The sequence below is a fragment of the Lycorma delicatula genome, chromosome 2 (assembly GCF_047948215.1).
Source record: "Lycorma delicatula isolate Av1 chromosome 2, ASM4794821v1, whole genome shotgun sequence".
In the NCBI taxonomy this organism is placed as follows: Eukaryota; Metazoa; Arthropoda; class Insecta; order Hemiptera; family Fulgoridae; genus Lycorma; species Lycorma delicatula.
This window is the reverse complement of record NC_134456.1, coordinates 13,672,584-13,699,029: the sequence shown is the minus strand read 5'-3', so window position 1 is coordinate 13,699,029 and position 26,446 is coordinate 13,672,584. Positions and strand designations below refer to the sequence as shown.

General features: G+C 33.7%; 1 protein-coding gene across 2 annotated transcripts in view; it reads right to left on the bottom strand.

The window, feature by feature from the left end:
* The window catches only part of LOC142320477 (bestrophin-4-like), a 324,943-nt gene that overhangs the window by 198,751 nt on the left and 99,746 nt on the right, over positions 1-26,446 (bottom strand). For both annotated transcript variants that reach the window (XM_075358294.1, XM_075358295.1), the window contains exon 2: positions 4,921-5,129. In XM_075358294.1, the coding sequence (XP_075214409.1) occupies positions 4,921-4,991 (71 nt within the window). In that variant the 5' untranslated portion in view covers positions 4,992-5,129. The remainder of the gene's footprint in view (positions 1-4,920; positions 5,130-26,446) is intronic.

Genomic DNA, 26,446 nt, shown 5'->3' with positions numbered 1-26,446 from the left:
CCACCGTTCTAGCCTCACACGCAGACCCCACGGGAAGTTCATCATTAAAACAGAATTTTTAATATTTATTAATATTATTTTATTTAACGGAAATTTAATTCTATTATTTTTGTAATATTATTCGTTCCATCGATTCGAATCGTTCACTTCAAACCCACCTCACACAGTGATAAGAGGCTCACAGTTCATTAATACAATTCATTCAAGTTTGTACTACAATCGGCAAATCTCCAGTAGTACATGTAATTATATTTATATAACTTACGATACTCCCGGTAAAGTAAGGATTCCAACGCCGGGGTCATACATCTAAATCGGTTTAGCCGTTGAGCTGCGGCGGTGGAACAAACATACCCTTAATACATTACTCTCCTTTTTAGGCAGTCGTGTAAAAACTTCAACAAAATGAAAATAATTTTAATTTAATTAAAAAATGCATCTATAATCGGTAAATCACATAAACGTCAAAACTTTAAATCGGTACATAAGAGAGAGAAGATTTCAATCGAAAAAATTGCTATGTATAATTAAAATACGAATAAGTTCATCGTGCAAGTTTCTTTAAACGTATTTTGCATTTTACGCGTAATCCCACACAAAAAAAAAACTAGATATTGAGCATAAATTGAAATAATGAGCGAAGAAAACAAATATGGAAACATCCTGATTAACGTATAAAAAAAGAGTTGAACTACCACATCCGTGATCTTTCCGATACCACATCTTATTTATTACTTGGAATCCAACTCTCACTTAAATACAAAAAAAATATTTCGTTATAAAAATTTAATATATTTAATTCTTGTCCCCTGAAATTTCACTAAATTTCCACAGCGTGTATATCCCAAAAAATCTTGTTTCCAAAAAAAAAAAAAAAAAAAACGGAAGAAGGAACCCTATTTGACGTTTCAATAACGTTTCTTGAAAGTTGTTTATTTTCATCAACGGAAATTTTTCGTTAAAATTATGAGAATATAAAGAATAAATTACAAAAAAGTTAAAATACCGGAAATAAGTTCATTCATAAACAACATTATGTCGTTCATGCGTAAAAACGTACAACAGTAAAAGAGCCTTTCAATCAAAAGAAGTTTACCTTCAGTTTTCTATGGAACGCAAAGATAATGTAAAGAAACCTCATTTTAGCAATCATTTACATACAACTTTAATTACATGTGCGATGCAAAGATAGCGCTGTAAACGAAAAAATTAGTCAGTTGTTTAGTAACAAAAATCATTGAAAAAAAAATTTCCCATTAAATAGCCGATATCTAGGGAAGAATTCGTTCAATTTTAATAAACGAAATACCAAAATAATCAGTTTTTTTTTAATAAATTACACTTGCAAAAATCACTTAGCTTTTTCTTAGAAAGTCGATTTAGTAATCAATTCAAAATATTAATGTAAAAGATGCTGTAAAAAACTACACGCTCTTTTGATGATCTTTATTCCTCGCTTAATAAAAGAATTATCTGGATAAATTTACGAATGCAGTACTACCAAATTACGATTAATATAATGGTAATAAGAGAGGCCCAGCGGTTCGTGAGTTGAACATCGATACAAGCGAACATTAATCCAAACATACGTACATACACAGAGTATTTGTATTCATACACAGAAGTAGCCCCGACACGGGAAAAATAGGGTGTTTGATCCTTAAAAAAATGGAACGTTATTAAAAAAAAAAATTTAATTTAAATCGTTAAAATTAACTGTATTTTAACCACAAACAAATAAGCTCGAAACATTACATTAAAGAACAACAAAATATTAAAAATCTATTATAAAAAGAACTTTTCACGTTTCAATTTTTTTTTTCTTTAACTCACAATGTTTTTTTCATGTTTGTCCTTAAATGTTTGCATCCTTAATTTAACATACATCCTGACACTGCCGGTTGATGACATTTTGCATAGTTACTAAGGTCGAGCGACAATACAATATTCCACCATTACTTTTGCAAACATCCCGCCCCACATACGGTACTAAATTAAGGGTGCAAGTGTAATAATTTAACATACTACTTCCTGACTTTGCCTATTGATGAAATTTTGCACAATTACTAAGGTCGCAGACGGATCGATTGAGAAATCTATTATAAAAACGTTTGTCGAAAATTGTGACAGTTAATTAAGTAAATGAAATAAAAACTTCGCTATTTCGTTACTTTGTATAGTAAATGTTTGATATTTTATAAATATATTAGAAATTTCAATATATGATGTTACCTTTTGAAATCCAAATTAACCGCTTAATGATTACACTCGTGCAATGTATGATAATAATTTGATTAAATGTATAAAGCAAATTTTAAACATTTTGAAAACTTTTTGTAATATTATTTATTTTAATAATAAAACGAAATTTTATAGATCATCAGACAAATAAAACGGGAATAAAATGACGCCTCTAGATTTTTTTTAATCTACTAAATCTTCGTTAAAATCATCCGCAATGAAATGCAACAAAAGATTTATTATGAATGAAACTCTGCTTACTCTGTCCTTGATCTTGTCAGAATTGCCAACCGTTTGACCGCTAACAAGAAAATTATATATTTTCAGCAGAAACTGAAACGACTGTAGTTTACGAATAAAACTTGATTTTATTATCGCTGTTACCGGCATAAAAAATTTGACGGTGACGTCAGACCTAGCGGTACACACGCTTCGGCAACGAGTAGTTACGTCCATTGATTTAACGCGTAGAATTTTTTAAAGTTAATTGTACACAAATTAACACCGGTTAATTCTTTAACTCCAGTAGATTTATACGAACGTATACGTAAATAAATGTTAAAATATTAAGATTAATTTTATCTACGATAGATAGCGTTTAATGATAAAATAAAAATTATTGTAAGTAATCTTTCAAATTTTTTTGCAAATTACCGAGTATTAAAAAAAAATAAAAGCGAAACTGCACTCACCACAAAATTACTTTTATTAGAAAAAACTCATTTAAATACAAATTTCGTACATTTTTAACTACTCATCGTAATTTTCTTAGTTCACAGGAACATTACAGCGGGCGGGATCCAGGTGAAAAATTCATCAACACAGTTCAATTTTTGGCAATATTTGTTTTAACAGGTCGGTAAAAAACTAACGATCGGTCATTACTTCTAACTTGAATCTTTATAGATACACCGACCTAACGAGAGATTGCGGGCACCCTGAAGCTTTTGTTTGGTGGAACGGTTTGTCTCATTTCACGGGCTTTTTCTTGGAACATAATCCCTTTATTTCTATCCACTAATTTTACTTATCGCTGATCCTTTACTACGGAACGGAACGCAAGGAGCGGGAGATTTGTGTATCACCTACTAATCCCAGAACTTGGACGTAAGTCCCTTGCGCCTGTGTCTTTCTTTTACCGGGCGGGTAATTATTTAACGGAGGTTACATTTAGTTTGTGTAATTTACGGACGGAATTAATTGCCGCGTTCCGATTCTCTAAACCGGTTGAGTATTCACCGGGACTGACCTAGGTAGAAAAGCCGCGCGTGTGTGTTTCGTTCTCCCGATGACATTCCCCTTCAGTCGTCCCCATTAAATCCTTTCGGTGCTAAAGCCTTACGGCCCAGCAGGAATACTCCTTTTGGGGGGGCCCTAGTTGTTGAGAGCATGCGATGCAATGCCTTCGGCGAAGGAGGAAGTCGTATGTGCTGTCAGTGACAAATTGTAGCTCTCAAGGTCAAAAAGTTTAAAGCTATTTATAACACTCCTTGGATGTAAAACGTCGCAATTATCACCAGTTCCCGGCGGTATTAACTCGTCTGTATGCAATTCGAAAACACGAAATAGGAAAATAGTGATTTTGAACAATTTTTCAGGACCACGGAGAGGTTTAGTTAACCGTCATAAAACTGGAATCGAGAGGGGAAACTGGAACACCGACTACAAACTTACCTTAGTATTTTTCGTCCTTCGGCGTTTTTATCTTCTTCACGCTTGTCTTTCGGCGTTATAAATATGGCCTTACTTGTACACACTCAGACACTAGACACAACCCACCAAATCAGCTGATTTAGAAGTCGAGAGTTCCACCGTTCAAGTCCTAGTAAAGCCAGTTAGTTTTACACGGATTTGAATACTAGATCGTGGATACCGGTGTTCTTTGGCGGTTGGGTTTCAATTAACAACACATTTCAGGAACGGTCGAACTAAGAACGTACAAGACTACACTTCATTTACACTCATACATATATATCACTCTGAAGTATTATCTGAACGGTAGTTACCGGAGGCTAAACAGGAAAAAAAAAGAAAGTTCTGAAACTACAACATACTATTTTTTTCACAGTGTCCAAAATGAAAGGATGGAGTTGGGTGAGAAAGGAACAGTATTGTATTATTATCTTACTATTCGTGGAGGATAGTTTTCAGAGATTTATTGCGAATAGAAACAGCTTAAATTTTATAGCAAAAAATGATTCTGTACCTTGACGGTACTAGTAAAGAATGATTACGTCGAATGTATAAACCAATTAAACACGTATTTAACGAGTTTCTATTGTGTTGACAGTTATTTAATGATATATATATAACGAATAATATACGTTAAAAAAAAAAAATAAACTTACTTTGTTCATTTTAATAGTTTTAACTGTTCATGCGATTTTACAAAAGAAATGACCACGGTTCCAGTCGGATAAAGCTGATTGAAAATAGTAAGCGTTTAAATAATTCTTAATCGGTTATTTTTCAATCGCAAAACTTTCATTTAAAACCTATAGAACGTAATTGTTTTAATTATAACCATCAACCGGCCTATTGATAAATAGGCTAATATAGTACAAAGAATTTACATAAAATGAAATAAATCAATAATGTGACAAAGTTTAAACAATTCTTTACAAATATTAATTTAAATATTATGTAAATTAATAACAGAGAAGCCGTATTATAATTTACCTTATAAGTAATTTGAGGAAGCAGCCGAAGCCGCGGCAAGTTGCGACTTCTGCAGTATAGGTGACTGTCATAATGACGGGAGTACAGCATCCCTAGCGATAAAAGCCGTCAACGGTATAACGCCGTCTTTCTTCACTTTTTATTCCTCATTATATATTCTATTTCATAACTGACCATCGTAATAGAATTTCTACATCGTACATCAAATCCTGCAAAAAAAAAAATACAAATTTAAAATATCCTGCTTTATACTCGTTGCCGCATCAACATCATTAATATTAATAATAAGGAAAATTAATACAATGTTTTCTATCAAAATACAGTAAAATCTATTTAAAATTCGATCAAATATGTATAAGTTTATTACCAAATAACCAGTAACAAATGGCTTTTTGTTTGTTTATTTGTAACACTTTGACAGCTTTTTCTTGACAACTTTATAATTGAAAACTCTAGCCTTCATGAACTATTCTAAATACATAAATTATTTCACTAATTAAAAAAGGAAAAAAAAACAAAAACCAATCAGCGGGGACAAATAACCTACTGCGAGTTCTAGTTCGTTAGTTAAGCTGCAAAGGAATAGGGATGAAACTGCTACTACGCAAAAGCACAGCTATTTATTTTTTTCTTTAACTGAAGAGGTCAGTTTTATTCTTCCGCATGCACTCCCTAAGAAAGTCGGGTTAAAAAGTTATCTAACAGAGTACTGCTATGTATTTCTACATAACGCACAATTTCGGGGTTCGGCGAAGTTGTGCCGAACTCTAAACCTTCTAAACCTTCTAGAACTCTAAACCTTCTTTTTTTTTGTCTTCAGTCATTTGACTGGTTTGATGCAGCTCTCCAAGATTCTCTATCTAGTCGTTTCATTTCAGTATACCCTCTACATCCTACATCCCTAACAATTTGTTTTACATATTCCAAACGTGGCCTGCCTACACAATTTTTTCCTTCTACCTGTCCTTCCAATATCAAAGCGACTATTCCAGGATGCCTTAGTATGTGGCCTATAAGTCTGTCTCTTCTTTTAACTATATTTTTCCAAACGCTTCTTTCTTCATCTATTTGCCGCAATACCTCTTCATTTGTCACTTTATCCACCCGTCTGATTTTTAACATTCTCCTACAGCACAGCATTTCAAAAGCTTCTAATCTTTTCTTCCCAGATACTCCGATCGTCCAAGTTTCACTTCCATATAAAGCGACGCTCCAAACATATACTTTCAAAAATCTTTTCCTGACATTTAAATTAATTTTTGATGTAAACAAATTATATTTCTTACTGAAGCCTCGTTTAGCTTGTGCTATTCGGCATTTTATATCGCTCCTGCTTCGTCCATCTTTAGTAATTCTGCTTCCCAAATAACAAAATTCTTCTACCTCCATAATCTTTTCTCCTCCTATTTTCACATTCAGTGGTCCATCTTTGTTATTTCTACTACGTTTCATTACTTTTGTTTTGTTATTGTTTATTTTCACGCGATAGTTCTTGCGTTCATTGTTTCTTCTAAATTCTTTTTACTCTCGGCTAGAATTACTATATCATCGGCAAATCGTAGCATCTTTATCTTTTCACCTTGCACTGTTACTCCGAATCTAAATTGTTCTTTAACATCATTAACTGCTAGATCCATGTAAAGATTAAAAATTAACGGGAAAATTAACGGAGCCGCTCCGTTATGGATAAAAATTCTCTGCAGAAGAATTGGAAAAATGGGTGCACCCACTGTCTGGAGGAAAACTTAAGTTATATCAAAGTTTTTTGTCTTTCTCTGTATTTACTATAACGGTAAATCCTTTTCTTTTCACTACAAAAGGTATATTTTATAATATTATATATATTTAAACAATTATTATTATGAGTTTATTTCCGTAAATTATCGAGAATAAAACAATATTAAAGGGCAGAATGAATAAATACTGATCCTAATTGTGGTTAGAAGAAAACTATTAACAGTTCACGTTAATTATTGTGACCTATTTAGAAACAAGTAAATTAGGTTCAGAACATTCTTAAGAACGTAGAAATCGACTGAATATTCTACATTCAAAGTTCAGTACAAACAATTCAATTATTAGTATAAAAAAAAAATCTAACAAGGGAAATCCACTCAAAGTAGTTCACCTTTTTACTAAATTGTAATGTTTACTCGATATTTAATAAATATATTATCACAGAAGAACCGATCAAGGCAGGGGAACCACGATCAATGATCCAAAAATGTATTTTTCAAAGCTTCTTCAAAATTTTAAGTTTCAAATACTCTTAATGAAAATGTATCCAAATTCCTAAAAAAATTTCATTTTCAAAAGGAGGTTAAGCTTCTCATTCGAAATATTGAAAATAATTTCATATTCGTAATACTGAGACAATTATAATTAAACAGAAACACAAAATGCCTTCCTCTCACGCTTTAGGGTATTTACAATCAAACGAAACTTGGTACAAAATTCAAATCACCCAATAAATACATATTTAAAAGTTAAAACCGTATCTGTCAAATTTTACAATCGCATCAATAATTACGGTCACAATATTAATATACATAATTGATTTGAGTGTTATGTTCTGCCCTTCCTAGCGCTGTTATTCTAACACTAGTAATTGACGCGTTTCGGAGTACCTCAATTCTTAAAATTACATTTGGTACAGAGTCTTCCTGGATTGGAACGCACGGATAACTGGGGATACATTCCTATCTACCGATCGCAGAACCGGGAGAACATTCCCTTGCTGCCGTGTCTTTCTTATTATCGGGCAGGCATTTGTTTATTTTTGTCGATTATACGAGTATATCAGTTTTGTTTACGGATGGAATTGTGGACTGAATACCGTTCCTCGCAGATCAATTTGAAATCATTAGTTGGCCCAACCTTCAGAGAGTAGCAATGTATTTGCGTCTTTCTATTGGCACGATTCCCTTTCAGCACGCCAACTGAAGGCCTATCAGAACTAGCGCCTTATGGTCAAGCGGGAATGCGTCTGACGGGACCCTAGTTATTGGAGGATGCAATGCACTCCCATCACCGGAGGAGTTGCTTATGCTAACAATAGCCAAAATTGTAAGGTGGAAGAAAGAACGATGGATGGATGGGAGGTCTTTCTGAGTTGGGATCGTTGAATAAGTAGCGATGTTAAGCTCATCCCACTCGCTATCTCTAACTGTCATGACTTCTTCTGCTTCGTCCGTCCCGCTCTAACGTTCCATACTTTCTTGAAACTAATTCTTCTGATTCTTTATTTTATCAATTTCAGATTTTTAAATATTATATCAGATCGAGTGTTTATTTATTCATTAATATTAAGTCCCTGTCATTTTAATTCTAGCTGAATATTTGCATCTTTTCTAGAATATTTAAACGTTTTCCTTTCCCAGCAGAATGTCATATTTTCATAGATTTTATCATTTCATTAAGGATATGTCCTTTTTTCTATAACATAAGTTGCATAATTTAAATCTTTTTTTAAAGCAAAGCTTCTTAACGGAGGTTTCGGGATAGAGAGTCAACTGAGAAAAAATGTGATGTGGACATCACATAACTTCTTTATACGTCTATTAAATTATATATATGCATTTTTTGCAATCAGTGGTTAATAATTATTAATAAATCAATACATTTAAATTAAAGAAAAAAGTTAAAAAAGAAAAATTAGTTAAAAAAGTTTAAAAAATTTGTTTACAATCAGAAGTTAATAATTACTAGTAAATCAATACATTTAAATAAAACAAAAGGAAATGAAGTCAGATTCGAACCTATGTGCCTTCCCTTGTAAGATCCAAATATTTCATTAATTAAATTTTTTTTTTTGCTATAACTCTGTAACCAATGAAAGTAACACTTATGATATATCGTTGAAAAGCTCTCAATGAAGGCTTATTTCTGTAGTTAAGGAAAGTCCAAAAAAATTTTTTTTTTTTGATTTTGGGATTTTTTGGACACTTTTGGTTCAGTCGATTGCAATAACAAGGGGAAGTGCACAACTACATGTTACAGTGGTCCTAAATCCATAATTTCAACATCCTACGTAAGGCTAATCTTTTTTGAGTTGTGCGAGATACATACATACGTACGTACAGACGTCACACCGAAACTAGGCAAAATGGATTCAGGGATGGTCAAAATAGATATTTCCGTTGAAATCTGAAATTTTTCGCGATCACGATATTTCCTTGTACGAAGTAAAGGAAGTAAAAAAACTTTAGCGTCACGCGCTAGCTGATAAAACAGTTCATTCAAGAATCGTGTTCAAAGAACGATACTGTTACTCTTTTGTGAACGGATTTTGATCACGCTCAAATTTGTCATTTTTATTTTAGTAGCCGATGCATTATTTGTATTACACAAGTTTTTGTTGTATCAATCTTCCATTGTTAGTTCATATTTCTTATGAAAAAAAATTTACCATTTGTTTATATTGCGTATACGTTAGTTTACACCATTAATAATTTATATAACTTGCGTAAGAAGCTTCGCTTCCGTCGATTGTCCACGCACCGACGCATTCGTTTTTTTTCGTATTTATATGACGTTTATTATGATCATTAAATATCGTTTTAAATTTCTGTCCCGTTTGACCTATATACGTCACGTTACCATATATTTTATTTGGTACACTCCATTTTTATATCTTTTTTTTTTCCTGTTTAGCCTCCTGTAACTACCGTTTAGATAATTCTTCAGAGGATGAATGAGGATGATATGTATGAGTGTAAATGAAGTGTAGTCTTGTACATTCTCAGTTCGACCATTCCTGAGATGTGTGGTTAATTGAAACCCAACCACCAAAGAACACCGGTATCCACGATCTAGTATTCAAGTCCGTGTAAAAATAACTGGCTTTACTAGGACTTGAACGCTGTAACTCTCGACTTTCCAAATCAGCTGATTTGGGAAGACGCGTTAACCATTAGACCAACCCGATGGGTTTCCATTTTTATATCTGATTTATTATTTATAATTTGCTATAATATTTAGTTCTTTTTGTATTCCACTTTACTTAACGGTAAACTGACTACTCTATTGAACATACGTCTAAATGAAGTAATTTCCATGGACGGTTAGGTTTCGCATTCATAATGTAATTTATGTATGTGGATTTTCTATACATACCAAATTCTAACTCTTCCGGCTTTCTTCTTATTTTCAAATCCAAAAAATATATATATATCGTGTTGTTTTATTCTTTTTTCATTGTAAACTTTGAATTTTTAAGTATTCTATTAATTTCTTTCAATATTAAATTTCTGTTTCAGTTAACCACTAATGAAAAACACTCATAACACTAACAATAACACTAATGAAAAAACAAAAAATTAACACGGGCACGTATGTTTTTCTTTTTAATTTAAAAATTAAATAATAAAATTCTTAATAAAATAAAATTAAAATGTTTTTAACTATAAGAACTAATTCAACAGTAATGAATAAATTCATAAATACAATCATAATGTTATAGACAATATAAACGTATGTTATTAATATTAATAATGTTATAAATATATGTTATCGGATACTTAATGAAATCGTATAGAAGTAGGCGATTAATTCTTTATTGTCCACCCATCATTTCATAATACTATACAATCAGCTTACAACAAAGTGCGTTTCTACGGACACTGTTTATAGTTTTAAGACTGTTATAAAATTTTAGTACAAGGCAATAATATTGCCTTCCGACAAATATGATTTTGTCGCAGAAGCCGGTTAACAAATCTGTATATAACAGCAGGTTAATATCAAGCACTGCAATTCAATCGAGACGTTTCTCGATTCCTAGACAAGAGGAATTTCAACTAAAAAAGAGCTCGGATAATCCTGAAAGGAGAACTGGTTATTTTCCATGGAACGGGTGATTCTAAAGACCCAGTTATTCATTTCAGAAATTCATTTAATTTACCTAGTAACCACAGAGAAATTAGCTTATTGTAAACAAATAATCACAATTCCAGTCAAATAGCATTCTACTTTTAATTAACTCCAAAATTTGTGATTTTTAGTTTTACAGCTGATTTTTTTCTTATGAAATGCATCCTCAGTGAGCAAAACCGAAAACGTTTTATAAAAGTAGATTTGTTTCAAATTTTATATGCTTTCAATATTATCGAAGAACTGCAAAATATGTACAATGTAGTGAGAGAGTAAAATATTAAACAACAATTATTTTGCGGGAACGGCGACATTTTTTCATATAATCCGAATTTTAAACGGTTTAATCTTGTCGCTTCAGTTGCCCGTGTTTCGCCTGCGGAAGAGGTTGCGGAGCCTCGCGATGGAAGCATGGCAGCTGGAAAGGGACACCACGACTAAGGAAAAATCTCTGTACAAGTTTATAAGGGATCTGGAGGGATGGTATGCCTCGAGTTCGTTTTTAAGAGCAACGGGTGCCCAGGTGCTCACCAACCGTGTTAATTTGAACCAACATGTGTTTCCGTTCCGCCTGGCAGCTGATGAAATACGCGTCTGCGCGGACATCCAGTCAAACGAACACCTGATGTTTGACTGCCCTGCTCTTAGAGGGGGAGGCGAGCAAGGGGAAAGTTGGCTACTCACAAGCGGCGAGTCAATGCGGCGAGAGCCGCGTTGTCGGACCGTGTGGGAGTTTCTCGATGCGGTTGATTTGTTCAACCGACATCAGTAGGTTACTTAAGGGAAAGACTCCTATCGCGCTGCCGTGGGAAGCTAACCTACAGATATACGGCTGACCACCAGCCAATTAAGACTCCAAGCAATTTAATGTGGCGGACAGGTACTAGCTGGCACTCAGCGACCCAGGCGTGGCAGCGAATTGCCGTTTACACGAAGTAAATTTTAATTTACGGATGTCATATATATTTTTAGTAGTTGACGGGGTGCGCCTATCTATTTTAGTAAATATATGACAACCGAGCGGTTGGGACAGGTAAGCCGGTGGTGTATGGCACCGCGCTTAGTCCGCTCACGCTGCTAGGTAAGCTCCAGGAGCTATTTAGGACACTGGTCGCTAATCTGTTTCGAAGCACAGTAGCCGTTTGTGGCACAGACACAAACGTCTTATGCTTTATGGCGACCGAATGGGGTGATGGCGGGAGAAATGCCAAGCAAACCAATTTGTCGCTTGAAAATTTATAGCACATTTTAAGCGAGTAAATAAAAAAAATTCTATCATTAGCCCGATCGTTCAAAGGTGTAAGAATATATTTCAGACATCACTTTTTTAAAACCTTTACGCTGTAATTTGTTATCTACAATTCAAGCTAAGCGAATAAAATAAAAAAAAGTTTCATCCGAGGAGCGGATCTCCTGATAACATTTTTACATAACATAACTAGTTACGTATAAGACTGTAATCGGGTTAAAAAAAAGATCAAGGTTAAAAAATGAAGAGATTTTAGCAATTTGGTTGACGTATGCAATGAAAATATAAGTTGCTTTAGTTTTTTGTAAAACGTAAAACTATTATGGAAGGTGTTCTGAACAATAACGAAGAAATTTTAAATAAAAACTTTATGTTCCAAGATTTTTGACGAATTACTAATAAAAAATATATAATATAAACTATTTTTATTACTTATAAACGATTTGTTACGCAAAAGGAAAGTACATAAAATAAAACGTAAAACTAAAGTGCGTGTAATTTTTTTTTTTTTTAGTACAACATTCTTGTTCGACATATTTTGTGATCGATCATGACACTTTCACATTCTTTGCTTCTAAAAAGGAATTTCTCCATTTAAGAAAAAAACCTGCGTATTTATTGAAGCGATTTACTTAAGTAGGTCGTCATCTAGTTCAAATAATTAATCTAATACGTACATTCCTACCTACCACTTCATAACTACGTTAATAAACAAGAACTATTTTTTAATCAAAAGTTTAAAATTAACACATCTGGATTACACTCTAAATTCGTGGTGAAATCGTAGATATGAACCGTGAACTTAGATTCAGGATTCGAATCCCGTTCATTTCATCCCTCATAATTAACTGTAACAAAAGGCCTATAGTTGTTTAAAAAAGTAATAGATATAATTTGTATGTTTTTAATAAAGCGGTATACAGTATTATAGACTGACTACGTGGAAATAAACATTTTTTTAAAATAAATTTTAAGTGATACCGACTGACGACATTCAAAATGCGATGCTAACGTTACATAACTTCTGTAATCTAGGTAATTTCGTCAGAAATGACATATATACTTACAGGATTGAACTTCCTGAACATTTCCAGATGTCGTGAAACATCCACTTGAATGAATATATATAGTTACTATCCCGCATTACCAGCAGTTTGCATGAAAATATAATTTACCCTATAAAAAAAAATTCACCGTTTTTACTACCTTGTACGAAATAAATGAAGTACTGTGATGTCGAAAAATTTCAGTTTCCAGATTTGAACGGAAATATCCATTTTAACCATCCCTGAATCCATTTTGACTAGTTTCCGCGTGACGTCTGTACGTACGTACCGTATGTATGTACGTATCTCGCGTAACTAAAAAACGATTTGCCAAAGGATGTTGAAATCTTTTATTTAGGACTGTTGTAACATCTAGTTGTACACCTCCCCTTTTGATTGCAATCGACTGAACCAAAAGTGTCCAAAAAGCCCAAAATCCAAAAAAAAATTGATTTTGAACTTTTTCTTAACTGCAGTAATACGCCCACGTCGAGAGCTTTTTAACGATATATCAAGTGGTACTTATTTTCATTGGTTCCAGAGTTATAGACAATTCATTCATCGGTTCGAATCAGACTTCATCTCCTGTTTTAATTAATTTTTTTTTTAATTTAAATCTATTGACTTGTTAATAATTATTAACCCGTGAGTGTAAAAAAAACTTTTACAATAAATAATAATTCATAACAATAAAAAAAATATATATATAAAAAAACCAGAAGTTATTAGTGAAATAAAAATTTTACGTACTTTTAGAAGTATATGTATGTAATTTAATATGCATTATTACTTACGTGTATATGTAACAGATTTGGTAAAACATCTGATTAATTATTATTAACCGAAAATTATAATTTAGAATCCTATTAATTTGGATATTCTAGTTTAATTCCGTTTAATTTTATCTACATTAAAGTTAACTACAGAGCGACTGAAAAATAGACCCTCACAACAACAATATTATATACACGGACGCATACATGCCCGATCTTCAATAAATTGTAAAAATTCTTATCTTTTACTTCATTACTCCACTGATATTGTCGGACAATATCAAGTCCGAGTTGATCATCATTTCGTTTAGTTACTTTTTGTTGCTAATCATTTAATCGCTCTTTGGTTTGATATAATTCTTCTGATCCGAATTTGTGTACACGTTCTCTAGTTTCAGCGATCGTGTAAAAGTCCACTTTATTAAAGAATTGGAGGATCGTATCATACTTTCAAATAAAATAAGTTTAAATGAAGTGCAGCAAAAAATGTATATGTATAATTTAATAGGCGTACAAGGATTCCACATCAGATTTTTTGTCTCGTGATGTAACGCAACAAATAGGATTAGTTAATCTATGAAAAATATATTGTATTTAATCAAATACGAAATTAAAATAAACGAAACTAAAGAGATTAAAATAATTATATGACTATATTATTATACTTAAAATAAATTTCAGTACTTGTCGGCTATCTAGACGCCATGTTGTTTATCGTGTATTGTGGTTTTATCTGCATTATTAATTATAATTGATATTATCATAGATAATTATTATTTCATTAGAAATAATAATTTCTAATTTAAAATAATAGTTTCTAGTTTAAAATAATAGTTTCTAGTTTAAAATTAGTTTTCAATATCAATAAGTTAAGTTTTGTCCGTCGGAGGAGTAGGGAAAAGTTCTGCCAGCCGCCAATAGCCCGCACAGACTGCAATGTCGGGCTCACACCGACTAAAAACCCTTCTCCTCGGCAATACCCGCTAAAAAGCACAACTTAGTCTCCGGTGGGACTTGCAGAATCGCCAACCAAAACACGGGAAGATGGCGGATTCCCACAAAGATCAACAGGAAACGCTCAACCACGACCGGTCGTGTACGAACGTTTCCTCCCAAACACAGGCTATGGCCTCTACCCCACTTGTTTCACCACTTGCGATGGAGCTCATCCCCGTGGCGCGAAGAGCCTGATCACCTTGTAGAAAGATGCAGCGAGGAGAAAGAGGAGTCCCACAGGCCTCGATGCACATCCACGTCAATGGGAGGACATGCGCCCCTACTCCCGCTGGCTGTTCTCCTATCCTACTCGGAAACGACGCTCCTCACCATCTCAGAGACCGCGTCCCACGTTTCAGAGGAGTTGAGTATAATATCAACAAACCTGGCGTCAAGAGAGCCTTTCACTGCCACACAGCGCGCCCTAAAATCACTCCACCTCAAATACACAAGAATCGCATGTTTAACGACATGAAGAGCGCAGCACCTTGCTGCGCCCGAACCTGTACAGGTACGTATTGAAACAGCCGTGACCAGTCATTAACCGAGTAAGTTCATAAGTTCTCACCGAATCTTCGTTCCAAATACGTTTAATCTCCGGAATAAGTTTGAAGGTGCTCTTCGTAGACTCTACCCAGTTACTCTGCCATCGGTTTAGGAGGGCATCGAACATATCCGATTCTTCTTACCGAGCAAGCATTCGGCTTCGTACTAGCCACAAGATCAATCGCAGGCGTGCTCTCGTTTACATAAGCCGCACCGGACGATGCTGTTCTGTATCAAGAGCATACTCTTAGTGACAACTTTCTTTGTATGCTCTGGATCATCGCCTGTTGTGTAATCCATATTGATGCCACACATAAAAGGACTGAATGCACAACTTCCGCGTACTGCCTCCTCTTGGAGGCCCTTGGTCCACAAACATTCGCGAGTAGGCGACACAGCATGCTTATTACTCGCTCAGACCGTGTTGACAACCACCGTAATATGATATTGGAATAATCTGCGGTGATCTAACCACCCAGAAACTGATGTGACCACTATCACTTTGGACTACAATCTTCCTACCCAAAAGGTATATTCTTGCACCACTCTTATGAGGTACGGTTCTACGCCTTTCCTCTAAGTGCGTCCAGAACCGCGGGCCACGTGACGCTGTTGAACGCATTCTTCACGTTCAGCATCATGACGGCCAGGATTAGCCGTCTTCTCCGCGTGCCTGCAGTTACATCATCGAATATCCTTATAAAAAGGCCTACCGCGTCGACCGTAGTTCTACATTAGCGGAAACCGTACTGCCGTTGATGAAGACCGACGCTCCGATTGATGCTCTCTTTGAAACGTACTGAAAGCATTTTCTCGAACAGCTCGCTGAAGTAATTTGACAGACAGAGTGCCGCTGGGTCTTGTGTTGTAGTTCCAGGTTTTTTCAGAAGGACGGACGAGTCGTGATTCTTTCCAATCCTCAGGAATCCGCTCGTCCAACAGTATTCGGTTGAACGCACTTAAAACCTTGATCGGTGGCGCCTCCACCACAATGCGAACCACCACCACCACGGGTATACCATCGGGGCCCGGGATCTTTCCCATCTTCACCTTCCTGGTTGCGCCAGCAGTTTCTCGGGGGTGAGCACCGGTATATTATCAGTTGCTACCTTCTCCCTGATAATCGCATCCGCATCAGGGAAGAGCGCCCAAACGCTATTCCTAAGCTGACCCTGGGAGAGCTATTGGTAGCCTTCCACCGAAGCGCTTGGTTACAACTTGAAATCCCATGCCCCACACATCTCTACCCACATCGTCACAGAGTTGTCATCAAATATCTTTTTTGCAGCAGTAATGGCCAATTTATATTTTTGTGCCTTATTTCTCTGAGCTTGGTAGCCTCCTCTTCGCGTATAAGAAGCTCGTCTCCACTACGATTAACTCGACGCGCCGACCAACATATCTTCCTTAGTCCAGAGAGTCCAGAGTAATGACCACCACTATAATGTATTCTGACCTGTCCTAACCGTAACGAAAACACCAGCCTCATCACACTCCTCTCCGACAACGCAGAAAAACCCATCGGAGTCACGGAACTAACTTGGAGGTAGTTACCTCCCTCAATCTAAGGCAACCCTCTTTGGAGATTTTTCTTTAGGCAGTGTTCGATGCCTAGGCCTCGTTGATACATCAAACAAGATCAGATGATCGTCACTGAGCGTGGTTTCGTCAAAAGCCAACCGATTACTGATCCTGCCGATATGACACGACCGTATAACATACATATATTTAATATATACGAGTAGTTAAGTTGATGTGTTGTAATGGTAGTTTTTGACAAAAAAGTGAAAAAAAATGTGACATCCAGATAACCGACAAGTACCAATTACACATTTTAGAAACAGAATACTTAGACGTGTAATCGTAAACTTCTATAAATTTGTCTTCCTCTAAAAAAAAACCCAGCAGAAATAGAAATCTAGAATTAATAAAAAAGCTCCTGAAAAAGCTGCTGAATTTATAAAAAGCTTGAATTTCGCCGCTCTATTTACAATCATAAAGTAATTATAAATGGAAAACAATATTCAACAGTTAGTTCTACCTAAGTTGTTAAGTATACGAACAAAATAAAAATATTTACAAATTTTACGGGATAAATTAACAGTTTTACGCAATTTCATCAAGAAATTTACATAAGACAGAAGTTCTTGATCAAAATTTTACCAAAAGACGAAAGTAATATGAACTTTAGTAAATTTTCGTCGTAAAAAGTAACAAAACTTTTCTTTTTTTTTCACTTAAAAAGATATGAAATTTCGAAAGAAAGGAATACTTTAAGATAAATATAAGCTAATAATTAACCAGAACTAGCATGAAAGCATTTTAAAATAGGATCATAAATTTTATTAATCAGTTTGGAATAAACGGACGAATACATTGAAGGAAAAAGTATATATTATCAACCTGTCAATCTGATCGTTTTAAAAAATACTCGTAAGACTCAAAAAGCTGAAAACATTGAATTTTGAACGTCAGATATAACATTTTAATTTAATATGTTAGATAAAAAGACCTTGTCCTATTCTCCGAACCTCGTAGCCGAGATAATAATTGAAATTTTTATTAAATATTAATGTTTCATACACGATATCGTATTGCCAATTATTTACGATACATAATCATACATACATCAATAATATTATATATCATTAATTATTAAATTATAATCTATTAATGGCAATTAAATATGCTCTTGATTATAACTGGTAATTAATATTCTTGTTATAAAAACGTTAAATATTGGTCGTAAGATCAAGGAATGCAACTTACCGTCAATTAAACGCTGATAAGTCTATAAAAAAGCTTTTGATTCAATCAAAATTTGGGTCACCTTGTCGCCTTGAAATATTTAATGTGTAAAATCAGTAAATATCTGTTATTGGGAGAGATATGTAAAAGGCAACATCAAGAATAATAATAACATAATGCAGCTCTAGTTTTAAAACTGAAAAAGAGGTAAGATAAGGAAAAGTTATTTCATTAAAATTATTTGTTTAAAAATTGTATTCAATCAATTGAAATGGGAAGGTACATACATACTCGTACATATGTATCTACTAGAGTTCTACATCTTTCTTCATTTTTTACCTATTATCCCGGTATTTTTAAGCAAAAGTATTTATAATTACTTCATATTAGTTGAAAACCTTTTGCTTTGTATAGTAGATACATATATATATATATATATATATATATGTACGTATATATAAACTGTGTTAAATTAAACCGTTTCAAATTTGCAAATTTTATTGTGATGATTATTAGGAGCAAATTACAGTTTGTAAACAGAATATATCAAGAAGTAGACCATAAAATGAATTTATACGAAACAAAGATAAAGAAAAATGAAGATAATAAAAGGAAACTTAAAATTAATAATAACTTTATTGAAAGAAATTGAAAACTGTGAATATTTAGTTCAGAAAGTGAGTCTAAAGAGAGGAAGTACAAAGGATAGAAAGAAAAAAGAATAATTAGGCTGAGCTGCGTTTAGAGAATGAAAGAAAATTTTGTTATGCAAGATATAAATAAGTAAACCATTGATTCCCAAAGTGGTCCAGGTGGACCCCCAGGGGTCCACGGGAGACTCGACGGAGGTCTACGTTGGCGTGAGAAAAAAATGGGGGTTCACAATCCGTAAGCGGGAGCCCACGAAAATTCATCTGGTTTCGATAGTGAAGAACTAAAATGTCGGCTTGACTTTGCGTATCGATCTAGGCAAATAATGTTTTGAGAAGCTCAGCGACTGTTACTTGTAAAAACTTGCATATTCCATATTCAGTACAACGAACGTGTCGAGACTTGCAAAGCGCCGCCGCTGCCGCCGTGAGAATTGATTGCTTTCTTGTGCTGTGAGTAGATGTCAAAAACGTAAAGTTGGATGGAAGCATTTTTTTTGATCGGCCAACTTTGTCAAATTGTCAAAAATTAACCGATCAATTCTCACTTTTTTTTCGGAAGCTGTTAGTTAGTTCGTGGAACTCAGCCGTAACGCAAATTTTCATAGTTTAGATCTAATCTTCACATTTTCCGTCGACTGGAAATACGGTAGAAATGTAGCTGCAGGGGTTCCACCGGAACCAGCAAAATTTTGAAAGTGGTCTATGAGAAAAATAAGTTTGGGAACCTCTGTAGTAAACAAAGCAAAACGTCTTCATCAAATGTGAAGTAACAGTAAAGACTGTTACGTGAAAAATCGGGTTAATAAGTAAAGAAATGATGGAAGATGTAGAAGTCTAGTAGAGCGATGAAGAGGTCAATTTTTGCGGTGTTGGGAAATTAAATGGTAAAAACGAAATAGATAAAATTAAAAAAACGGAATAAGAGTTAAAGGAGAATTGATAACAAGAATGGACAGGTCGTGGATTCAGGAAGATTGACTTGAGACAAAAATATATTTAATCGACAGATTACCACCGCGCCTTAACACACGTAACAAATATAAACTGAACGCTAAAATTTTGATAAAATATTTTGTAAACCGAAAAGGAAATACTGGGTTGTCCGTCGATAACTTACGATTTTTTTTTTCTTTTTCCAGTTTAGCCTCTGGTAATTACCGTTCAGATATTATTTCAGAAGATGAATAAGGATGATATGTATGAGTGTAAATGAAGTGTAGTCCTGTACAGTCTGAGTTTGACCGTTCCTGAGATGTATGGTTAATTGAAACCCAACCGCCAAAGAACACCGGTATCCACGATCTAGCATTCAAATCCGCATAAAAGTTACTGACTTTACTAGGACTTGAAGGCTGGAACTCTCGACTTCCAAATCAACTGATTTGGGAAGACGCGTTCACCGCTAGATCAACCGGATGGGTTGACGATTTAATAATTAATTATTACACTCTGATAGTCGTAATGAATAATTTAGTATAAAAATAATGATTAATGATAAAAATAAGTTACAGAAACGTTAAATGGAAAACGTAGGTAAGAGAAAATTAATCACACCGTTACCCATAAACCGATACACCTATTAAAGAGGATGGATTATTCAACGCGGTAAAACTGCATCTAAGGCATACTAAGGACGCCAAGCAACGCGACAAGGCGCCTGTAATCAATGAATAGTTAGTTACTAGTCCAGACAGACGCCTTTACACTCCATACACACACCACACGTACAAAATTTTTATTTGTTTTTTATTACAACCGTTTTGCCAATGGTAAAAGCAATATTTCATATTTCTTCGGCCACGAAAATTATAAATTCTTTTTACATAAATATAAATTATAAACATCAATTTAAAACTGAAATTAAAATAAAATTATACTAGTGTACGGCATAAAATTTTTACGATATATAAGGAAAATGTAAAAAAATACTAATTAGGTTAACTCCTTTTTTAAATGAAGACTTTCTGTAAAAGAAGTATTATTTTAATACCTAATCTATTCCAATCTCCTAGTAATTGTAGTGAAATATTATAGTGTTGTACTAATACAATTTATACCAGCTATATTTTACTGCAACGTCTTTGCAGTGACAGCTACCACTATTACTATATAAACGAATTAAGTTAGTTAGATAAACAGCTGAAATGTATAGCTGTTTGTACATGCTGCTAATCAAAAACCGATTAATTTTTAAGGTATTATCATCAAGTAGTACTTTTGATAAAACTACAGCCCGTCCTCTACAAATTACAACTACATTAAGCTTCGAATAGATAATATTAACAATTTTTTATTCTCGGATTACTAAATTTTAAGCAAAATTTACGTTTCGTTCAAATACTAGACAAGGTTCCACTCTCTTTTAGTTTCAGACAGGATTTACTTTTCTTATATTTTATAAAGTAGTTGCACAGATAGAAATTAAACATCATCATTTACTCCTAGATTTTAAACAGGGGCTAGCTCATTTTTCTTAGCTTAGTAAAGAATTAAGACAAAAATTCTTTTAACTCTGAAAAAAATTAAGTCCACAGTTTATAGGAGAATTTTTATATACGATGTATTTAAAAAAATAACACGAGACTCTCTCTCTCGCGCTCTCTCTCTCTTATCAATTTATCGTTCAGTCACAGGATTTAATCTATCTTTTATAATTTTAGAAGGTAGATTTAGATAATAAACCTATTCATAATTTTAGTTTGAATTAAATTGCTATTATAACATATAATATCAGGCATACTAAAGAAAGTAAGGCGTTATTCGGTTTCCCACTGTCTTCTTCACGGCGTGTATTACGTTATAGTAGTACTACAAAACACACGTCAAACCTACGGAAATACCAGTTTATTTAAAAAGCATTTCACAACTTTAAAAGGATATAAAATTTAACCGAGATAACTTACAGATTCGGTTGAGGTCTCATTTCATAGAAAAACAAATCAAGTTTGTCATCCAACATGACTTCCATTTGTAATGTGATATACATCCCACCTGAAGTCGATTTCATTCCGGACTGTAGCCGGCAAGTCGGCCGTTACATAAACCCTATCTTTAATGAAACCCCACAAGAAAAAATCTAACGGGATCAAACGTGGGGAGCGATGTGGCCGTGAAATTGGACCTTCACGACCGATCCACCGAGCTGGAAATCACGTTCAAAAAAATCTTAGATTTATTACTGATACTTATGCATACTAATGGGATTACCTTACTGATACTAATGGGCTCCCTCTTGAGCATCATCGTCTAGATGAGGAATTAGAACATTTTGAAACACTTCCACGTAAACGGTATCATTCCTCCTAGAATAAGAACGGACCGTACAGTCTTCGTTTGCTTAGGACACAAAAAAACATTAACCTTACGGGTATCGTGAAAGTTGGATGAGGGTTTTCGCAACCCCATCGTCGGCAGTTACGGGTGTTCACCTTGCCGCTGATTTAAAACGTTAACTTATCACTAAAAATTACATTGTCTAAAAATATAACGTTATCTGCAATCTTATCAATCATTTCCACACAAACCAGCAGCTGGATAACTTTGTCGTCATCTGTAATGTGTCGAACCACGGTTAGTTTGTTCGGGTTCAAGAGCAATCGTTTACGTAATACGCGCCAAACAGTCATTTGTAGAATGCCAGTCTCACGTAACGCACGACGAGGTGATTTCTTCAGACTACGTGCAAAGCTAACAACAGTTGCTGCAATCGTAAAACCAAAGCACACAGCAAGCACGTTCCGAACCGATAAATGTATCCATTTTTAACAACATCGGTGGCTGAATTCGGTACTAATGAACTACGCGTATAAACAAAAAATATTTGATGTGTTTTGCTATGAAATTACCTCAACCGAATCTGTAAGTTACCTACATTAATTTTTATATGCTTTTAAAATTGTTAAGTCCTTTTAATTGTGGTTTTAAGCCTTGTCAGTTAATACCCTCACTCGGTTTACTACAAGATTAGAAATAGAATACAAACCACTGCCCTAAGGGAAAGTAATTTTGATTAGTTCCGCTTGTACCTACGACATTTTATCTAGTAATACTGAGAAAAATGACTCGAAGATAGTGTACAGAGGGCTCACACTACTATCTAAATCAGATTCACGATATAACCTGTAATATTCTTATTCATATAGCCGTAAATGATACGGACCGTATCTTGAACTCGTATCTTTGAAACATGAAGATGATATAATTACTAATGAATACATCGTAAAACAACGAATTATCCTCTTTCTGTTATGAAATAATCCCGAACACAGAATGGTCCAAAACAATCAGTCAAATTCTGGAAAGTAATTGTTTATGGTAAAATAATGGAAAACTCTCATGAAAAAATATTCAAAAATACCTTCATTTTCCGTCAGTTCCTCTGTCGTATTTTTGATAGAAATTCACAAATCAAAAATAATAATATCTCATACTTCAAGCGTTTAAATTCGTATTTAAACAAATGAGATATTTTATTCTTAACAAAGAAATTTTTAAATTTTACCTAAAAAAAATAACTTTTTTCCTAATGTATACGTTGCAATCTGTTCATCTAATAAACAATAAACACCCCCCCCCCCCAATGGGCAATGAGAAGAGGATGACATGTAAATGACGTGTAATCTTATACAGACTCAGATCAAACATTCTTGAGACATATGGTTAATTGAACTCCTACCACCAAAGCGCATCGTTATCCACTGTCTACTATTTAGACCCGTATAAAAACAACTAACTTTTACTAGGATTTGAACCTCAGAACCTTCGACTTCGAAAATTAGTTGTTAACTGATTTGCGATGAAGAGTTAACCAGACCAGCCCGGAGTTCATAATAATTTGACAAAGTTAATATTAGGAGATTATTTTTAAGTTGACATAAAACAACGGTTTTAATTTGAGAAGCAGATTTTATTAAAATACTTCTACAGATTTTTGAAATATGAAGTTCTACGGAATTCACTTTATAAAATAAAGACGAATGTTTTGCGAAATAATGTTCATAGAAAAGTTTTTCTTAACTTTTGGATACACAATCGCTTCCCGCAATTGGCTACACAGTTTTGAAACGCTATGCAAATAGAAATATACAGATACAGAAGCACTTTGTATCATGAGATTATACTACAATGTTCTATTACAAATTTATACTACTTATTTTCAAGATACAATTTCTAATTAATTTTATTAAAATAAAAATACATTCTTAACCGAACTCACGAATGTTTTCATAAAGGGAAAAATTCTGGTGTAACCGACGTGTGACTGTAAAAGGAAACGTTAACAAAGGATATTGGAAACTTTGGCAAACAATGAATAAATGTAGAAAACATATGTAAAGGAGTAGTATATTAAATACTATTAACTACATTTTTTACTATTTACTATACTTTTACGGTTGCTCGTTATTTCCTGCCGTTATGAAGAACCAGATGTTAAATATATCATGAACACCTGACCATTCAAAGCGGTTCTATTATTTTAATACGAAACACCGACTAAAGAAATAAATAATGATGAAAAATAAGTTAATATTATTAATATAATAATTAATTCTCTAATCAATAAGGCAAAATTATTTTCTAATCGTTATTTATTACACCTACCACATGCTGTATAACGTATTTTTTACAAAAGAAGAGATGGATGAGATGAGATATTGGAAAAAAATGCCAGAACCTTGTCGGGAATCAGACTGTAAAACAGAAGATGTGCTACCAGCTTAATCAATTAGCCGCCAAAACATGGGGTACGCGAACCGGATTAATTTTCTTTACCGTTCAGATACATCAACTAATTACTATTTAGATTATGCGAATGAGCCGTGTAATAACCTGGAAGTCTTTGAAATATATGTTGCAGCCTGATTCAATGCGATACAAAGGTACTCTGATCTCGGTTGGTGAAAATAGCGTATATACAGTTCTGGTACACTACGGTATTGCCAAGCTAAAATATACATGGATTTTATTTCAGGAACAAATAATAATCGGAAGAATTAAGGAGCTGGTAACATTAAAATATAATTAAAACGACTAAGCCTTAACCTTTCGGTCTCTTACACTTTTGGAAAGGACCTGACTATTAAACTTTTAACTCTAAGATTTAGCGCAATTATCCAGTATTACCTAGATATGAATTAAGCACTCTATATTGAAATGGAACTCTAGCTCTAATACAAATCAGAGAATACCTGAATAATTAAGTAATCGGTAATCTCCAGCGAGGGGAAGGTTTGACGTATATCAAGTAAGGTGAGACCGCTTTATGAATTCGTAAATTAAACTGTTGAAGAGTAAGCCATTTATTTTACGTAGTTTAAAAGGATGGTTGATTATTATTTTGGATAAAGATCAGTAAAATTAAAAGAAAAACAGACTACAATTAGAATACAATTATATAAATTAACTGGCGCGAATATTAATCTTTTTTTAACAGTAAATGTGACAGTAATTTGTTTAATTATACAAACTTTATTTTTTAATTTTTTAAATTCTAGTTCTTTTAAAATGACGTCAACGCACTGTTTAGAATAATTGTAGTTAAAGTGAATGTACTGAAATCTAACTTATATCAAAACACGCCGCTTTTTAATCGTCAATAATAATCCTATTTGAATATTTCTAATAATTTTACTTTTTTAGACAAATTTAGAGCCCGATAATTTGATGACTAGATTGCGCCATTGCTTAATGCATCTCAAATAAGAATGAATTTTTTTTTTTTTCCCATAAACTTGATTGTTAGATTTTAATTATCCAGCTCCTTTATCTTTGATTACTTCATCTTTTTCTTTGAGGGTTTTGGACAAAAAAACATAATGGAACCATCCAATCATAATTGGGATCGAGCAGAGTTCCCGACTCCACATTTTTGGGATTTGTACGGTTTAGTAGAGGTGCGAGTAAGAAATTATTTATTTATTTTTTATTCAATAGCTGAACTACAAAACCAAAATAGGTAACCGACAGCTTATCCTGTAACGCTAGGACAACAAATCTTTCCAAATACACACAAAGGTTAGAAATACTTTTACTTTGTAAAGAAATAGAATTACCGACTGAAAGATTAAATTTCCAAACAGTGTCCAAACAATTTTTTTCAAAATTTATATGAAAACAGCTTAAAAGAACGTTTACACAACTCAAATGATATAAATATCACAAGTATTACATTGCCAGTTACTACAAAATCTAATATATTATTACATGAACGTTTTTAGTCCATGAACTAATTAATTGATAATAATGTTCCGTAAATGATTTGCATAGATATTTAGTAAGCAAGTAGATATTTAATTCATTTCCTGTTTCCGTCTACTCATCTATTCTAAATTCTCTTTCTAACTGGTAACATCCAGTTAGAAAATTTTGAAACACTTCCATATAAACGGTATCATTCCTCTTAGAAGAAGAACGGGCCGTACAGTCTTAATTTGCTTAGGACACAAAAAATATTAAACTTAGGAGTATCATGAAAGTTGGATGAGGGTTTTCGCAACCCCATCCATCGGCAGTTACGGGTGTTCACCTTGCTGCTGATTTAAAACGTTAACTTATCATTAAAAATTGTATTGTCTAAAAAAAAAAGTTATCTGCAATCCTATCCATCATTTCCACACAAACCAGCAGCTGGGCGATTTTGTCGTC